This window comes from Mytilus edulis, chromosome 5 (genome assembly GCF_963676685.1).
Source record: "Mytilus edulis chromosome 5, xbMytEdul2.2, whole genome shotgun sequence".
NCBI classification, from domain to species: domain Eukaryota; kingdom Metazoa; phylum Mollusca; class Bivalvia; order Mytilida; family Mytilidae; genus Mytilus; species Mytilus edulis.
In genome coordinates, this window is record NC_092348.1 from 31,280,543 (window position 1) to 31,299,312 (window position 18,770).

Genomic DNA, 18,770 nt, shown 5'->3' on the forward strand with positions numbered 1-18,770 from the left:
CCGGAAAATGTCACTTTTCAGATGGTTTTTGTCAAAAATGAAAGTGGCCGCATCCGTGTTCATCCTCAACCTTTATATATGTTATGTATTATCATCAAATACAACTTACATTTCAATATTTTGGATGAACACGAATTCGACCACTTTCGTTTTACTCGGAAACCGTCTAAAATTTAACTAAAATGCTAGAATTATGAAGATTTCAGTAATTTAGCATGACTTATTGGTGCTAGTACCCTATATTTGTGCATGTATTGTCAAAAACAGTCCATATTTATGCAGCAGAAGCATTCTACTGTCCAATAAATAAGTAAAAGTTTTCATTTTAACAATTTTGTAAAACTGCTATATTTTTGGGCCAAAAAGGGGTCTTACTGGACAAAGTTAAAAACATATCATTTTGTTGAATCATACCAATAAATAAAGACTGCCTTAAATCTTCATATAATGAACATGTTATCAGTATATGTTTTTCATCTTCTATATCATCACAATTGAAACATAATCTTTTATCTAAATATAATCTTTCGTAACGACCAGTTTCAATTTTTAAAGGTGCTACTCCACATCTAAATTTCGCATATGCACTGCGATATCGAATAGGTATATTTTACAACAAATATTGTTCAGTAGAGTATGAGAATTTAAACAATTTATGAGTTCTTAACTTATTTCCTTGACCATAAGAATCAAGCCTTGTACTCCATTGAGTTTTATAATTATCAAAAATATTAATTTTTAACTGATGAATTATATTTTTATCCAGTCAATAGTCATCTACATTACAAAATCTGTCCATATTGTAAAGTTTCAACATTTCTATCACTTTATAACTCCAATTTTAATTTTATAACTACTTTTTCTAATTGACCATATAAATACTTTATAATTTATCCTGTCTTTATCCATTTTTGTACATCTTGCCCAGTGTCTTAAAATGTTAGACCACTGTTTAACACATGTAGGCCTCCAACCCATGTCACCTGAAACAGCATCGTTGGGGGTATACTTTCTAACTCCCATATAAAATCTCATGGCTAAGTTCTGAACTGCTGAGATGCAGGAGAACTCACTTGTACCACAAATAGCTGAGCCGTAATTGATGACTGACCAAATTAAAGTATCAAACAATTTGGTGAAAACATTGTGTTGAAAGCCACCATGTGCTTTACATTTTACTATAAGAAGGCCTAATGCCCGACTTGCTGACTTTGCAACTGCCTTTGCCATAACTTTATAATCTAAAAATTCATTTAATACTAATCCTAAATATTGATAGCTAGACACATAATCAATGACTTCATCATTTTTATTAAAAACTAAATCTGATCTTATCACAGAGGGATTTCTAAAATGCGTGATTTTTTATTTATTTAAATTAACTTTTAAACAATTTTCATAACACCATAAACCTAATACATTAATCTATTTCTGCATATCTTCTGTATTTTTAGACAATAAAACAAGATCATCTGCATATAATAAAATAGCAACCTTTTCGCCGTCAATACCAATATGTAATGCTTTTATATCATCAATTAAGTTATTAATGTAAATATTAAACATGACTGTGGATAAACAGATCCTTGTTGCAAACCAGTATTTACACTGAACCAATCAATTGTATTTCCGTTCACATGAAAACAGCATTCTATATTTGAATAAATGGCTTGCAAAGCACACATAGACTTTTTACTTATGCCTAAATCTGTTAATTTGTTAAACAATAGTGACCTGTCAATTGTATCATATGCCTTCTTAAAATCTACAAAAGAGACAAAAGTTGACAATTTACATTTTTTCCAAGTTTCAATTATTGACGTTAAAGTGGAGACATGGTCAATAGTACTCCTGTCTTTGATAAAACCATTTTGTTCATCATTAATTATCTCCCTTTCATCTAACCATTCTGTTAATCTATTATTTAAAACACTACAATAAAGTTTCTATGCACATGGTGATAAAGTAATACCTCTGTATGACAATGGATCTCTAGGATCAGAAGTTGAACATTTTGGTATTGGATTAATTATACCTTTATTCCAGTATTTAAAATTTTACCAGATTTAAAACATAAATTAAATAATTTTGTTAAAGTACAAATAACTAAGTAATTTTTACACAATACAGATTGAATTAAATCTACACCTGGACTTTTATTATTCTTTGAACTCATGACGATATTATGAACTTCATCAAAAGTTATTTCATTATCTAATAAATCAGAAACAATAATATTTTCTAAATGGGCTACCTGCCTACCTGCCTCGTTGAAATTTCTTTATGTTTTTAACAACTAACATGAGTAAGCCCATGTGTTGTTTATCCAAGTAAAGAGTTAAATTTGAATTCGCCAGATTACGAATTAAAATGGATTAATTATTGACTTGCAAACCAATAATGATTATGAAATTTAATAAATACTGAGTTTTAATATTGAAACTTCATTTAATAACTTCGCCTTTATAAAATATAAATATGTTTTCGTCACCTTCGTAGGTAAAGTCCCATTGATTAAATGTCCAGCCTTTTTGTGACATTGTTCATTTCATACTCCACCTTAATCTTTCTTTAAATCTATTTCAGAGTCAGATATTTTCACAAATACTTGAAATGAAATGTTCTCCATTGCAGCAAATATTCCAAGTGCATGTAGTTGTCCAAAACCACCACAATCATGGTATTGTCGTGATCTTTGTTATAATGTAAATTGTAGTAATACATGTCCTCAGATGTTGGTATTGGATTAATTATACCTTTATTCCAGTATTTAAAATTTTACCAGATTTAAAACATAAATTAAATAATTTTGTTTAAGTACAAATAACTAAATAATTTTTACACAATTCAGATTGAATTAAATCTACACCTCGACTTTTATTATTCTTTGAACTCATGACAGTATTATGAACTTCATCAAAAGTTATTTCATTATCTAATAAATCAGAAACAATAATATTTTCTAAATGGGCTACCTGCCTACCTGCCTCGTTGAAATTTCTTTATGTTTTTAATAACTAACATGAGTAAGCCCATGTGTTGTTTATCCCAGTAAAGAGTTAAATTTTAATTCGCCAGATTACGGATTGAAATGTATTAATTATTGACTTGCAAACCAATAATGATTTATGAAATTTAATAAATACTAAGTTCTAATATTGAAACTTCATTTAATAACTTCGCCTTTATAAAATATAAATATGTTTTCGTCACCTTCGTAGCTAAAGTCCCATTGATTAAATGTCCAGCCTTTTTATGACATTGTTCATTTCATACTCCATCTTAATCTTTCTTTAAATCTATTTTTAAGAGTCAGATATTTTCACAAATACTTGAAATGAAATGTTCTCCATTGCAGCAAATATTCCAAGTGCATGTAGTTGTCCAAAACCTCCACAATCATGGTATTATCGTGATCTTTGTTAAAAGGTAAATGGTAGTAATACATGTCCTCAGATGTTTTCAGTAGAATCAACGCTTAACGAGCCATCACTGGAACCAACGACTAACGAGCCATCGCTGGAACCAACGACCATTAAAATTTCTTCTGAACCAACACCTGTTGACAATTCTCCAGAATCAACCGGTTATGACGTTTCTGAGGATCACGTGATAACCAAGGTATCAGTGGTTACAAGTCAGATAAATGCAGTATCAACTACCCAAGAGTTGTACCTGGATGTGACAACAACAAAAACATCGACAGGAAAATTAGCGATGGATGAAATAATTACCGAAAGTACAATAAACTCACAAGAATCGCGTAGACAATGTGTGTGTCCTTGTCCTTCACAAAAAAAAACCAATCAGAACTTATAAATTATGTTGAAATGTTAATCGACCAAATAAAGATTGATGGTGTAGAAACTGTAATTGCAATGAGTAGAAGAACAAGTGCACATGATATAAGGGGATCTGCGAAGGTTATTGGATTTGTTGGTATAATTGCCGTAGTCGTTCCAGTTTTGTTTTTCGTTATTTTTGACGTTGTGACTTTTATGAAGTTCTATTCAAGTAACTAGATTTAATCTGCAAACACGAAACATGTAAATATTAACGCAAATTTGTGCAATCTTCAATTCAGATGGGTTTTTTCTGCTTATGTTTGTTTGAAATGGTTTTTATTTTGTTTTCGTCTTTGGTTTATTTCAAAATTGTGTTAATCATACGAGATTCAGGTATGATGAAATCTTTGTCTTTTTATACTGTATTACTGAAATAAAAATCATGTAGCATAGAGTAAGTTCTTCCATCGAAGACTATAGAGAACACGATCTTATATTCGTCATTTAATTTAGATAACTCAATACATATTGCGCTTATTCAATACATACAGTGTAAATCGTGTCGGTGATCATTAAAATCAACCCGCACTCATTCATTATAAAGTAAGATAACAAAAATACCGAACACCAAGGAAAAATCAAATCGAAAAGTCCCTTATCAAATGGCAAAAGTAAAAGCCCAAACACATTAAACAAATGGAAAAAACAACTGTCATATTCCTGAAGTTGTATTGGCATTTCCTAATATTAAAATGGGAATTAGACCTCATATTATAACCTCTCACTTGTATGACAGTCACATAAAATTTCATTATATTGACAACAATGTGTGAACAAAACAATCATGCCTAACAATACTAGGTAAACATGTCAAATTAGTGGTACAGCAATCATCATTGTTTTGTTATCTTCATCACGATAAAATCAAACAAATAGATGAAAATCAAAAGCAAACATGAAAAACAAGAATACAAAAAAATGACAGTACAACAAGATAAGGCCGGGATCCCGAGCCACGTCTAAAAGTTATTACCAAAAATTGTCTAAACAGTAAAGGTTAATAATTCAAAGACAGAAAAAACACAATAACAAGTAATTAATGTGATAAACAACGTCAATATTTGGAATCGTTACTTCAAGACCATCATGTATTATTTATGAAGTTAATATGGATTATTGATAAAGTCTTGGTATCTTCAGACGATTGTTTTTCGAAAAAGGACAAGACATTCTAAGACATATGCGGTCTTGGGCTGTTTTCTGCTCTTTAGTCGGGTTGTTATCTCTTTGACACATTTTCCATTTTTAAATTTAAAATTGAATGAAGAGAGTTTACAGGGTTGAACATTCTGACTTCAAATTTCTTGCAATATACTGCACCTTTGAATTATAAGATAAGTATATGTTAAAGATCCCCAACTAACGAATTTGAGGTACAGAAATGTTATCAAATATAAACTACAAACACATTATAATAAAATACTACTTTGGGTGCCCAAAAGGCATAATATTAGTGGCTGTAAGTGTTGAATGACATGTAAATATAACTATAATGCATGAATTATTATCATAACTTACATAGTTTAAGTTCTAGTGATAGAATCGGATATGTTAAATATAAGAGACGGGATTGGATGGCATTACACATGGCGTTTAAATCAAGGTTGTTTGTCTGAGTTTTCAGACCAATTCTTAAACAATAATCAAATAAAAGTTCACTAACGTTAATAAACGTTTTCGGGAACTTAAATAAACGTTCATAACAATTATCTTTTCAAACGTGATCCCCACCTGAAAGGTTTTTTTTGTGTTTCTGTGTGAAATTATCTGGCCCTGTTTTGTGTCTTATTGTATATATTCTGCCTTCGACAACAGAATATTACAAACCATTTTTAACTTTACTGTCAGTGTTTCCGGTGTAAATTAGATATTGAACCAAATATACATTGATGTTTTAAGTAATAACAAAATGTATTGTCTTTTTATATAAAACCCGCATTGCATTGAATAGCCAATAAAGCTTATCTGATTTTTTTATTTCAAAACCTACTTTCGCATGTAGAAAAATAAACATAAGACATTTCCATAATAAATAGACCTACTTTGCATGTTTACTCAAACCGCAGATGTTTTTTATGAAAGGAAGACACGGGCTTAATATTTGAAATACTTGATTTTTAAGGTAAAACAATCTTTAATAACAGGTCTGAAAATCAGTCAAATGTATGATAACGAGTCTATTAAAAAGACCGTGTTATTGCATGTTTGTTGTCATGACAAATGCTTGTGGTATTGCTTGATACGCATGTAAGTGGTTTTATTTTGTTCGAATGACAATTCCATTTACTTTTTGTGACAATTTACAATTAACAATAACAATGTCCGTTTTTTTATCATTATATTAATCTTTGTTAATATATATACTGAGTAAATAATAGTATAGACCACTAAATTCTATTGTTTCCAATCTAAAATAACAATACTTATAAACATCACATAGTTGGTTTGTTCTCAATAAAACACCCTTATGATAAATATATGTCTTATCTATATATTTGTTTTTGTATATATTATGAGATCCTCCCCGGTTTTTGGTTGGGGTTCGTGTTGTTTAGTCGGTTCGTTTCTCGTTTTTTATATAGATTAGACTGTTGGTTTTCCCGTTTAAATGGTTTTACACTACTTATATTTTGGGGCCTTTTATATCTTGCTGTTCGTTGTGATCCTGGGCTCCGCGTTAAAGATCGTACCTTGACCTATAATGGTTTACTTTTATAAATTGTGACATGGGTGTAGAGTTGTCTCATTGGCACTCTAACCACATCTCCGTGTATCTATTTAGTTTTCTATTTTGTGTACAGTTGGTTTCTTTCTTTTTCTATTTTATTGTTTTGCCATTGCATTTTCAGGTTATATTCGACTTATTAATTCACATTTCCATTTTGGAATCTTTCACCTCGCATATATGTATTTCCATTTAAAAATTATACAGTAACATCATTTTGATCAAAATTGAAAATTAGAAGGAAAAAACAAGTTCAACACATCGATTGATTGAAGTGGTTTTATTTTGTCTCTCTCGGTTCGAATGACAATTACTTTTACCTTTTATGACAATTTACAATAGACATAACAATTTTCTTTCTTATCTTATCATTATATTGCTGATCCAGGGGTCTAAGGAAACCGCCCGCCCGCTCTTCGTTTGAAAATTTTTGTTGCTTTTAAGGAACCAATGAGGCATGCCTGTATCTGGTCCCCTTCTGATGTACATGCCTGTATCCGGTCCCATTCTGATGAAAGTCAGTGCCCCCTTTTTTATAAAAAGTTTTAAATAAAGCCACTGATTTATATATTTTGACTTAAAATAAGAATAGACCACTACATTTTATTTTTTTTCAAACTAAAATAACAATTATTTTAAACACCATACGGTGGGGTTTTTTTCTAAAAAAAAAAAAAAAAAAAAAAAAAAAGGCCTTTATATTAGATATATATTTCTTATCTTCTTTTTTTCATAGAATGTGATCACCACAGTTTTTGATGGGATTCGTGATGCTCCGTCTGTAGTTTCTATGTGTTGATGAACAGATCATTTTCTTTTTCTTTTGATCTTTTTCTTTTTTCCTTTTTTGCCATAGCGTTGTCAGAGTATTTTCTACTTATCATTTGAAATTCTATTTGGAATCTTTAGTCTCTCTTTCAAGAAATCTGTATTTCCATTCAAATCTTTTATACAGGAACATTATTTTGATCAATATTGAAAAGTAGAAGGAAAAAAATCAACAACTGTAAAAGACTAAGTGAATCAAGTTCAACACATCGATTGGCATTAAAAAAAGAACATCACCTGCATAAATTTGAAGCCAAATAACACACAAGCTGGAATGAACATAGCAAAAACGAACAACAACGTTAACTCAATTGTTATACCACGAATGTAATCTACCGAATTAGACTATTTACCGGGTTTTAATAACATTAGCAACACGACGGGTGTCACATGTTGAGCAGGATCTGCTTACCCTTCTGAAGAACCTGAGATTGCCCCTAGTTTTAGTGGGGTTCTTTTTGCTTAGTCTTTACTTTTATATGTTGTGTCTTATGTATTTTTATTTGTCTGTCTGTCTTTTCATTTTTTAGCCATTGAGTTGTCAGTTTATTTTCAATCTATGAGTTTGACTGTCCCTCTGTTATCTTTCGTCCCTCTTTTATAATTAAACAAAACAAAATAAAATAAAGGATAGTACATAATAAATAAAACAACTCAAAAGCTTGCCGTAGTTTTACTTTTCTCTGAGTAAGTATTAAACGTATTCGAGCCTTTGTGAGAGGGAAATATTAGTATCATGTGAATTCAAATAAGCACGAAAGGGGACATTGGACCCCTCGCCAGATAGAATACAATATGCAGCGGTAATATTTTTTCAATCTTACTAAGAACTTAGTGATTTCGCTTTGCTAATAAAGAGAAACTAGTAAGGGCATTTAAAAGTACCATCAATTTTATTTGCATAAACAATGTTTTAAATTGTCGGAATATGATAAGAATGGCATTTTAAAGTAATATTAAAATTATTAGTTTTTTTTTGTAATTGTCAATTTCACATCAAATATAAATAAAGGCAACAGTAGTATAACGCTGTTCAAAGGTCATAAATGCGGGTTACAATCGCAAACCGAGGGGAAAAACATCAACTGTAAGAGTATAACAACGGAACAACAGAAAAAGTGCTACAAAAACAAACCCAAAAAAACCAACAACTTTTTGATAACAACTACCATAGAAATAGAGTGAAAAGACGATGAGTTTGCATGGACTTTTTCAAATAAAGTTTAAAGGTCACTTTACATGAATAAGGTATTGACAATTCACTTGGAAACTCAACATATACCCTCACGACACTTACCAAAGAGGAAATCCTGGATAATCATAGGTCTGTTCTATGTTCTTTTGGAATTTCAACCAAAGATGATGAACTGGATCTTCCATCACTGTATTGGATACCTAAACTGCAAAAGTGTCCTACAAACAAAGGTATATTGCTGGGTCTTCCAAGTGCTCCACGAAACCTCTTTCTAAATTATTAACATCTATGTTATCAGCAATCAAAGACGGGCTTCAAATAGTTATCAAAGGTACCAGGATTATAATTTATTATTACGCCAGACGTCAAAGGTATTGTGAAACTGCCTATTCTAGAGGTGGCGTGAATCAGATGTGGATACTTAAAAATTCCAAAGATCTTTTAGAGTTTACAATCTAATTCTCTTTCATCTTGTAATAGTATTAAAACCTTTGACTTTTCTACACTTTATACAAGTATTCCACATTCCAAACTAAAAGACAGATTGAAAGAGTTGGTATTGCTTTGTTTCATATAAAAGAATGGCCAAAGAAGAAACAAGTATCTTGTCTTAGGAAGGGATAAATCTTACTTTGTAAATGATCACTCTGATTCAAACGACAACATTCTCTGAAACTGACATTATCAAGATGCTGGATTTTTTTATTGACAACATATTTGTTATGTTCGGAAAACGTGTTTTTCAACAGACTATCGGCCTTCCAATGGGAACGAATTGTGCCCCTCTTCGTGCCGACTTGTTTCTTTATTATTATGAGGCTGACTTCATACAGGAACTTCATAGGAAGAAAAATAAGAAGTAAGCAATATCCTTTAACTCTACTTTCCGCTATATAGATGATGATCTTTCACTAAATAATTCAAAATTTGGTGACTATGTCAAACGCATCTATCCCATTGAACTAGAGATAGAGGATACAATAGATACAGTTAAGTCGGTCTCAAATCTTGACTTACATCTATTGACAATGAGGATCGATTGAAAACAAAGCTTTACGACAAAAGAGATGATTTCAGCTTTCCAATTGTGAACTTTCTATTTCTAAGTAGCAACATTTCCAGCAGCACCTGCATACGGTGTATATATCTCCCAATTAATACGATATTCCTGTGCTTGCATTTCCTATCATAATTTTTTTTGATAGAGGGTTGTTGCTCACAAGGAAGCTATTAAATTAAGAGTTCCAAATGGTAAAGTTGAAATCATCTCTTCGCCATCACGAGTTGGTTGACCGTTATGGAATAACCGTTTCACAAATAATATCGGATATGTTTGTAGGTCGTAAATACAATCCCCTTCCCTTTCATAAATGTGACCTACCTAATTAGACTATTTACCGGATTTTTTATCTCATAAGCAACACGACGGGTGCCACATGTTATGCAGGATCTGCTTACCCTTCCGGAGCACCTGAGATCCCCCCTAGTTTTTGTTGGGGTTCGTGTTGTTTATTCTTTAGTTTTCTATGTTGTGTCGTGTGTACTATTTTTTGTCTGTTTGTATTTTTCATTTTTAGTCATGTCGTTGTCAGTTTATTTTCGATTTATGAAATTGACTGTCCCTCTGGTATCTTTCGTCCCTCTTTTACATGTAAATGAGTCCCTTCGTGTAAAGAAATAAACATCTGTAACAACAAACTTTTTAAAAGTAATGCTCATCTCAAAGATTTTTTTATCATTATTTTGTATTCGCTTTTCGATGTCTTTAGGTTCTGTGTATAGTTATCTGGCCCTTCTGTTTGTCTTATTGTATATTTTCTGCCTTTGACTAGCAGTTTATCACAAAGAATTTCCACTTCACTGTCACTGTTTCCGGTGTAAATTAGATATTCAACCAAATATACATTGATGTTTTAAGTAATAACAAAATATAATGTAATTTCATATGTAGTCCGCATTGTATAAATGGCCAATACAAAGTTATCTGATTTTTTTTTGTTTTCATACCTTCTTTCGCATTTAGAATACAACACAAGAACAATTTCCATATAAAATTGATCTACTTTGAGTGTTTACTCAAAACATCGATGTTTTTATGAAAGAAAGACGTGCGAGCTTGACATCTGAAACACTGGAGTTTATAGGTGCAGAAATGTTTTAATAACATGTTTGAAAATCAGTCCAGTTTATTTAAACAAAGTGACCGTGCTATAACGTGGTTGTGTGAATGACATCTGCTTGTGTTACAGTTTCCTATGTTGGTAAGTAATTTCATTTTGTCTCTTTTAATGACAATACCGTTTACTTTTAATGTCAATTGACAATGAACGATAACAATATTCGTTTTTGTCTTATCATAATACTGGCCTATGTTTATATATATTAAGTAAAAATGAGTATAATAGATCACTAAATTTTATTTTATTATCTTAAAATAACCATACTTCTAAACATTATAAGGTGGTTCATTTTTCTCAATCCCACAGCCTAATGAAAAATATATTTCTTCTTTTTTTTCATTTTTCTGTTGTATATCTCTATGAGATTGGCGAGTATCAGGTTTCGCAGTCTTCAGTTTTCTATGTTGTGTTTTGTTTACAATTGTTTTATTATTCTTTTATCCTTTTTTACCATGGTGTTGTCAGTTTGTTATTGTTTTATCTATTTGCATAACAACTTGGTATTTTTATTCAAATCTTTTATACAGAAACATCATTCTGGTCAGCATTGGAAAATATGAAAAACAATCAACAACTGGGACAGTCTAAAAATAGAACATCACTTGCATGAATTTGTTATAATAATAAAGCAAAACAACTTACAGACTGGTGTATGATAAAATGAAACAACTCCACAGCGTGTCCCTGTTTTACTTGTCCTTTGGTAAGCATTGAATGTATTTAAAACTTGGTGAGAAAGGGGGGAGTATCATATGAAATTGATTATGCATGAAAGAGACCTTCGACCCCTCGTCGGGTACCTTACTATATACAGATATACAGCGGTAACATTTTCAATCTGACTTAAAATAGACTAGTTATTACGATATGTCTATAACGAGAAATATCATTTTCAGAAATATGACAGTTGTTTTCCATTTGTTTGGTGTGTGTGAGCTTTTGATTTTGCAATTTGATTACGGACTTTCCGGTTAGACTTTTCCTCAGAGTTTGGTATTTTGCTATTTTACATTTTACATTTTCGCGAATATCATATTTATACATAATATTGAAATAAAGAAATATTAAAATCAGTACGTTATGTCTTATAATTGTCAATTTCACAACTTATATGAAAATGAAGTAAAAAAAGACGATGGCTTTACTCGAACTTTATGAATTGAATTTCAATTGTCAGTATACATAATGATAACCGTCATGCACTCTTAAGTTTACCAAAACCTCTTAATTTTACTTAAAGGGCATAAGTTGTCAAATTCGTGTTCACCAATTTGACTAAAACCCTCATATTTGATTCATAACATACTAAGAGGTATATGCATGAGCTCGAATATATATATAATTTTATATATATGAATTTCGAGTGTATTTCAGTTTAGACGCCATCTATTTACCCAAATGAGGACATTTAACCCCATGTGAACATATAGATATATATAGATAACGACACCGTGCAATTAGATTTTTCTAGGTGTGTTTAATTTCATATTTCAGGTTGAAAATATATGCTAATCATCGTTTTTATTTGTATAAGAATGTTTCTGTGGAACTTATCAGTCAACCAAATGGTTTACTCATGTTTCACTTACAATGTTGACATCTTTTAAATAACTTAACACGCCTAATTCATGTGTAACCCATCTCTAGATAGGGGTTAAACTAAAGGTTACATGAATACGTCTCTAATGCGGTCGAAATATTCACTGACAAGTGAATAATTTATCTGCGACGTTTCTTTGCTTACTTTGACAAATTTGAACTAAACTGGCTGCTAAAAGCGAATTATTATTTCACTATTTAACTTTCATTTAAGGTTAAACAAAACAAGCAAATGTTTTTTTTTCTATTTTTTATATCTGAGAGCTAATGCCCCTTTAAGTATTAGGGGAAAAAAAGATATATCCAAGTCTTGTTTTCATTAGATAGTGATTTTTTCAAGAACGAAAAATACAGTTTTATTTATGAGTATGTGATTTTACTGCACGTAACAGGATGGAAAGTATATTGTGAAGGTAGAAGTATTACAAACAGCATTATGGCATACCTTTGGGAATCACTTGCATTTGATTGCTAATGTGGTTTTTTTTATTATTATTTTTAGGAAGGGGGTTTCACCAATCTGCTGAGACGAACCCTTTTCAATAATATATCATTGTTAATTATCTATTTAAACTATTGCTTTCCTGATGAAATAATACTTCTTCAATTGAATTTTGCGGCATACTAAAAAATATGCTGACACATTTTTATTTTTTTAAAAGACCTTTTCAATCGAAGTGTTTCTGTATGTCTAATCTATTACATCCTTATTTTTTTACAAGACTGTCATTTCTTGTGTTCTCGTTGACGGTTAAATGAAAGATTTTGGAATACTGTGACAGAAAAGTCCAGAAGCTAATGACATTATAGTGGTAGGAATCTGCGCTGGATCTGTAAGAAAAATATATATGCATCAATTTGATTGACTACAGAGTCATTTATATTTCTTGTTACAGGTTACGTCACATGTCTTTTATGCAATGTTGCATTACACAGACCTACAAGATCGACATCAATGTATTCATACAATAGAACTGTAAATGGCAATGCTTGTAACGCGGTTGATGGATGGAACACAACCAATTTTTTCAGTGGCTCTTGTTATCATTCCCATAATGATGACCCTCACCCTAGAGTAACGGTTGACCTTGGAGATATATATGACATTCAAAATGTTGGTTTTGCTTTGCGAGAAGATAATTTGCAGTTTGAACATTACAGTACGTGTTACATTGATTGCAATCTATAGAAAAATTTAATTGATCCATTTAAATATACAAGCACATCCGAACACGATATTTTGTAAAGTGTTTTAAAGCTATGAAATCGTATTGTCATGTATCTGTGTTTTAACAAATTTCATGATACAATGTATATATGTATCAATTCCAAGACTTTTGACGAGGTCAATACGTTATATATATATGGACTTATGGATTATATTGACCGAGGACGAAGTTCATATATAACGTATTGACTGAGTGAAAGTCCTTATAATATGAAAATAATGTAATAGACAAATGGCGTTCAATGTTCTTTTTGTGTATTTTTTAATTGTATTTTGCAAGCATTTTAAAAAGTCATTGAAAATTTCAATATTCTTTGAACAACCTCATAGCTTGTTGCGTAAGCTTTCTTTTATTCTTAGCGTCTGCATTTAACGTAAATTGTTTTCTGCTTCTGATAAACTTGCAAATTTTCTTTTCGAATCGTCTGCTGCAGAGCTTCCGCAATTGTTGTAATGTGAGACGTCATGGCGTCATCAATCTAAATTTAGCAAGATTTTTTATATTGATCGTCCATATATCCTATATACATAAAAAAAAAAAAAAAAAGAAACAATAACATTTGAAACACGTAATCGTTATATCTAATGAAAAACAGGAGAATGTTTCACCATAGGTAATATAATAACTCGTCTAAACATCAACCCAACAATGTTAGATCAGTAGCATTGGTTCGAGTCACGGCGAGGGAAGAGCAAAAAATTTGCGAAAGCAATTTTACAGATCTAACATTGTTGGGTTGATGTTTAGACGAGTTGTATGTATATAATGTACACAGCCATGTATCGCCATCACTGCTGGTGATCCGATGGATAAATCTGTTGTAGAGTTGTCACTGGCTCAAACGTACTTATAAATATGATTATTTTCTGTGACTGTATCTTACATTAATTTGTAGGATCCTTTACTATAGATAATTTGACTGATCTTTTAAAAATAACATCTCCATGCCTTATATATCATGTACTGTAGTACGACGCTAGATTAAAACTGACGTCGAAAGGTAACACCCGGCCATTGAAAGCTTCATTTTCATGAAGCCCAGGTGGTCGTGTGGTCTAACGGGACGGCTACAGTGCCGGCGATTTTGTGTCACGATATCTCAGTAGCATGGGTTCCAATCCCGGCGAGGGAAAAACAAAAAATTTGCGAAAGTAAATTTACAGATCTAACATTGCTGGGTTGACGTTTAGACGAGTTGTATATACATAATGTACACAGCCATATATCACCATCACTTCTGGTGATCCAATGAATAAACATGTTGTAGAGTTGTCACTGGCTCAGACGTACTTATAAATATAATTATTTTCTGCGACTGTATCTTACATTAATTTGTAGGATCCTTTACTATAGATAATTTAGCTGATCTGTAAAAATTACATCTCCATGTCTTATATATCATGTACTGTAGTACGACGCTAGATTAAAACTGACGTGACTGTATATGACATAGAAATATACAGTCAACGCATTTTGACTGCTCAAATAGAACGAGTGCAGTATAAATAGAGATATCGCTGTGGATAGTAAACTTGGAATTGATAGTAAATAGCAAATACACATTTCTTAAAGTATATTTATGTTCATTGTATACTGTAAATCGCGAAAATAATTAAAATGAATGAAAAACCAAAACTTACTTATAATTACATTTTTTTTTTAAGCTAGGATCATGAAAACACGATTTCTATCAAGGTTTCATAAATTTACCTGTGCACTTTTTTGTGTGACCTCGTGTCATCACGAATGTTATATTTCATAGTGTAATGGATGTTAATTTCAGAAGGAAGCGAGATTGCTGTTAGCCAATCAAAATAATGTATCATAATGAAATATAATTATTAACGGTTAGAGAAACGAAGAGTAAATACTTCTAACATTTTTATCTGGCGAAAATCGTAATTTTCGCTAACCCTTCGCTTCTTGGATACGTTACTGTTTTTGTAATGAATTCTTCTGTTTTACAGTCCTTCCAAAATCGAACAGTATGCAACCTAGTACATATTAAAATTCAGTGAACACTTAATACATTGCAACGATCATAACTGTTATTGTTTTTCAGTAACTTTTTTCAATATTTTTGTAGCAAAGCTGAGCAATTTCAAAATATACGTAAGAAATGCAACAAACAAACAATCAGAAGTCTGTGCTGTTTATCCTGGTGTTCCTACTAATGAAGATATAGGGAAGGGAATTCTTGTAAGCTGCTCAGCATTAGCAAGATATGTAACGGTTGTGAAATTGTCTGAGGACCTTCAATTCTGTGAAATGAACGTAATAGGTAATAGATATTTTTTATAAAACTGAATGTAAGATTATCTAGTCAAGAAGTATGTCAGAATATTAATTTACAATCAAAGAACAAAATTGAGTCGAAAGATACCACAGGGATATACAAACGCATAGTCAAAAACAAACTGACAATGCCATGTCAAAGCTTGACTATGTAACAGATTTTTTAAGATTTTACATACAATAATTTTATGTTGAAATATAACTGAAAAGTTATAGAAATCACAATTAATTTTTTTTAATATAACTTCCTATGTTTGCGTTAAAACGCAAACTTTTGCGAAAAAACACAAAACTTTTCTAATAACATAAACAAAGGGAAGAAAAATAGTAATGTGGCGCTAAGAAGCTTAGTATCGTTTAAGACTATTATATAAAGATGTTAACAAAAAATTAAGTCAAAACGTTTGTGTCTTAACGAAAGGGATGCGAACACGCATGTATTCGTTTTTTCGTTATTAATCAAACATTGGACGAAATTGAAAACAATTGTATTTTGCGGTCTGGTGTTATTCTATATATATATATAAGAAGATGTAGTATGAGTGCTAATGAGACAGCTCTCCATCCAAGTCACATTTTTTAAAAGTAAACCATTATAGGTCTTCAACACGGAGCTTGGACTCCTACCGAACAGCAAGCTATAAAAGGCCCAAAAAATGACTTGTGTAAAATCATTCAAACGGGGAAACCAACGGTCTAATCTGTATAAAAAACGAGATACACTTATGAATCACATCAACAAACGACAACTACTGAACATTAGATTATTGCCTAGTACAGGTGCAGATATCCTTACGATAAAAAAGTTAAGATTGTAAAGAATGTACATAAAAGCTGTTGCAAACTTATTTTAAATTAATTTTAATTTTATTACAAATGCTCATCCAATTTACGGGTTAAATTGAATTTCGCATGCACACAGATTCAAATGAGTTAAATAATTGACTTGCAAGCTAATATTAAATCATCGGTGTTTTTTAAATAATTTTTGAAAAGAGTTTTCTGATAATAACAACTAGAGGTTCTAAAGAGCCTGTGTCGCTCATCTTGGTCTATGTGCATATTAAACAAAGGACACAGATGGATTCATGACAAAGTTGTGTTTTGGTGTTGGTGATGTGTTTGTAATTCTTACTTTACTGAATAATCTTGCTGCTTACAATTATCTCTTTCTATAAAGAACTTGGCCCAGAAGTGAGAGCGGAAAATATTTTTGTAAAAATTTACAAAAATTTACAAAATTTATGAAAATTGTTAAAAATTGACTATAAAAGGCAATAACTCCTTAAATTGACCACTTTGGTCACGTTGACTTATTTGTAGCTCTTACTTTGCTGTAAATTATTACTGTTTACAGTTTATGTATATCTATAATAATATTGAGGATAATAACCAAAAACTGCAAAATTGTCTTAAAATTACCAATTCAGGGGCAGCAACCCAACAACAAGTTGCCCGATTGGTTTGAAATTTCAGGGCAGATAGATCTTGACCTAATGGACAATTGTATCCACAGCATATTTGCCCTTAATGCTTTGGTTTCAGAGATATGAGCCAAAAACTGCATTTTACCCTATGTACTATTTTTAGCCATGTCAGCCATCTTGGTTCGCGGGCGGGGTCAACGGACACATTTTTTAAACTAAATACCCTAATGATGATTGTGGACAAGTTTGGTTAAATTTGTCGTAGTAGTTTCAGAGGAGAAGATTTTTAAAAGATAACAAAAGTTTACAAAAAATTGTTAAAAATTGACTATAAAGGGCAATTACTCTTTAAGGGATCAACTGACCATTTTGATCATGTTGTCTTACTTTGCTGAACATTATCGCTGTTTACAGTTTATCTCTATCTATAATAATATTCAAGATAATAACTAAAAACGTCAAAATGTCCTTAAAACTACCAATTTAGGGGCAGCAACCCAACAACGGGTTCTCCGATTCATCTGAAAACTTCAGGGCAGATAGATCTGGACCTGATAAACAATTTTACACCATGTCAGATTTGCTCTAAATGCTTTGGTTTCAGAGATATAAGCCAAAATCTACATTTTACCCCTATGTTCTATTCTTAGCCATGGTGGTCATCTTGGTTGGTTGGCCGGGTCACCGGGCACATTTGTTAAACTAGGTACCCCAATAATGATTGTGGCAAAGTTTTGTTTACTTTGGCCAAATAGTTTCAGAGGAGAAGATTTTTGTAAAAGTTAACGACGACGACGGACGACGGACGCAGGACGCCAAGTGATGAGAAAAGCTCACCTGTTCAGATGAGCTAAAAAAATACTTCACCTTTCCTCTTAAATAAAATTTTGAAACAAAAAAAATCATATTTTGCCTCTTCGATTAAATGACCTGGGGCCGTGTCAACGTCTAAGGATACGCCTTAGTTCTAGGTCAGGTGAACAAAAGTCTCCTTAAATAAGAAACGTCCTAAATTTGGTCCTAAAGTTAGGATATATAAAATGAGTCTTATGATAGTACTAAAAGTTACGATGTTTCAAAACAAATATGACATAAACTGAAAAATAAAAATACTAAGACAATTTTAAACTATAATAATGTTATAAGAATTAGTTTCTTATGTGTTCCATTATTTTCAATTTATAGACAATTCTGATCTTTAAAAACTTCCAGATATCAACTAAGAGCGTTGTAAGTGTTCGCTTTGATTTTTTTTTACTAATAATAATAATAATAATAATAATAATAATAATAATAATAATAATAATAATAATAATAATAATAATAATAATAATAATAATAATAATAATAATAATAATAATAATAATCATATTACCAGAACTTTGTGTGGGTGTGCTTGAAGTAATGTGATGCTAAATAAATTAAGATATTGTTGAGTAATTTGGTG

At 31.3% G+C, this 18,770-nt stretch overlaps 1 protein-coding gene across 1 annotated transcript in view; it reads left to right on the top strand.

The window, feature by feature from the left end:
• The window catches only part of LOC139525038 (uncharacterized), a 51,110-nt gene that overhangs the window by 25,148 nt on the left and 7,192 nt on the right, over window positions 1–18,770 (top strand). The window contains exons 7-9 of the mRNA XM_071320216.1: window positions 3,430–3,772; window positions 13,269–13,532; window positions 15,688–15,882. Coding sequence (XP_071176317.1) covers window positions 3,430–3,772; window positions 13,269–13,532; window positions 15,688–15,882 — 802 coding nt within the window. The remainder of the gene's footprint in view (window positions 1–3,429; window positions 3,773–13,268; window positions 13,533–15,687; window positions 15,883–18,770) is intronic.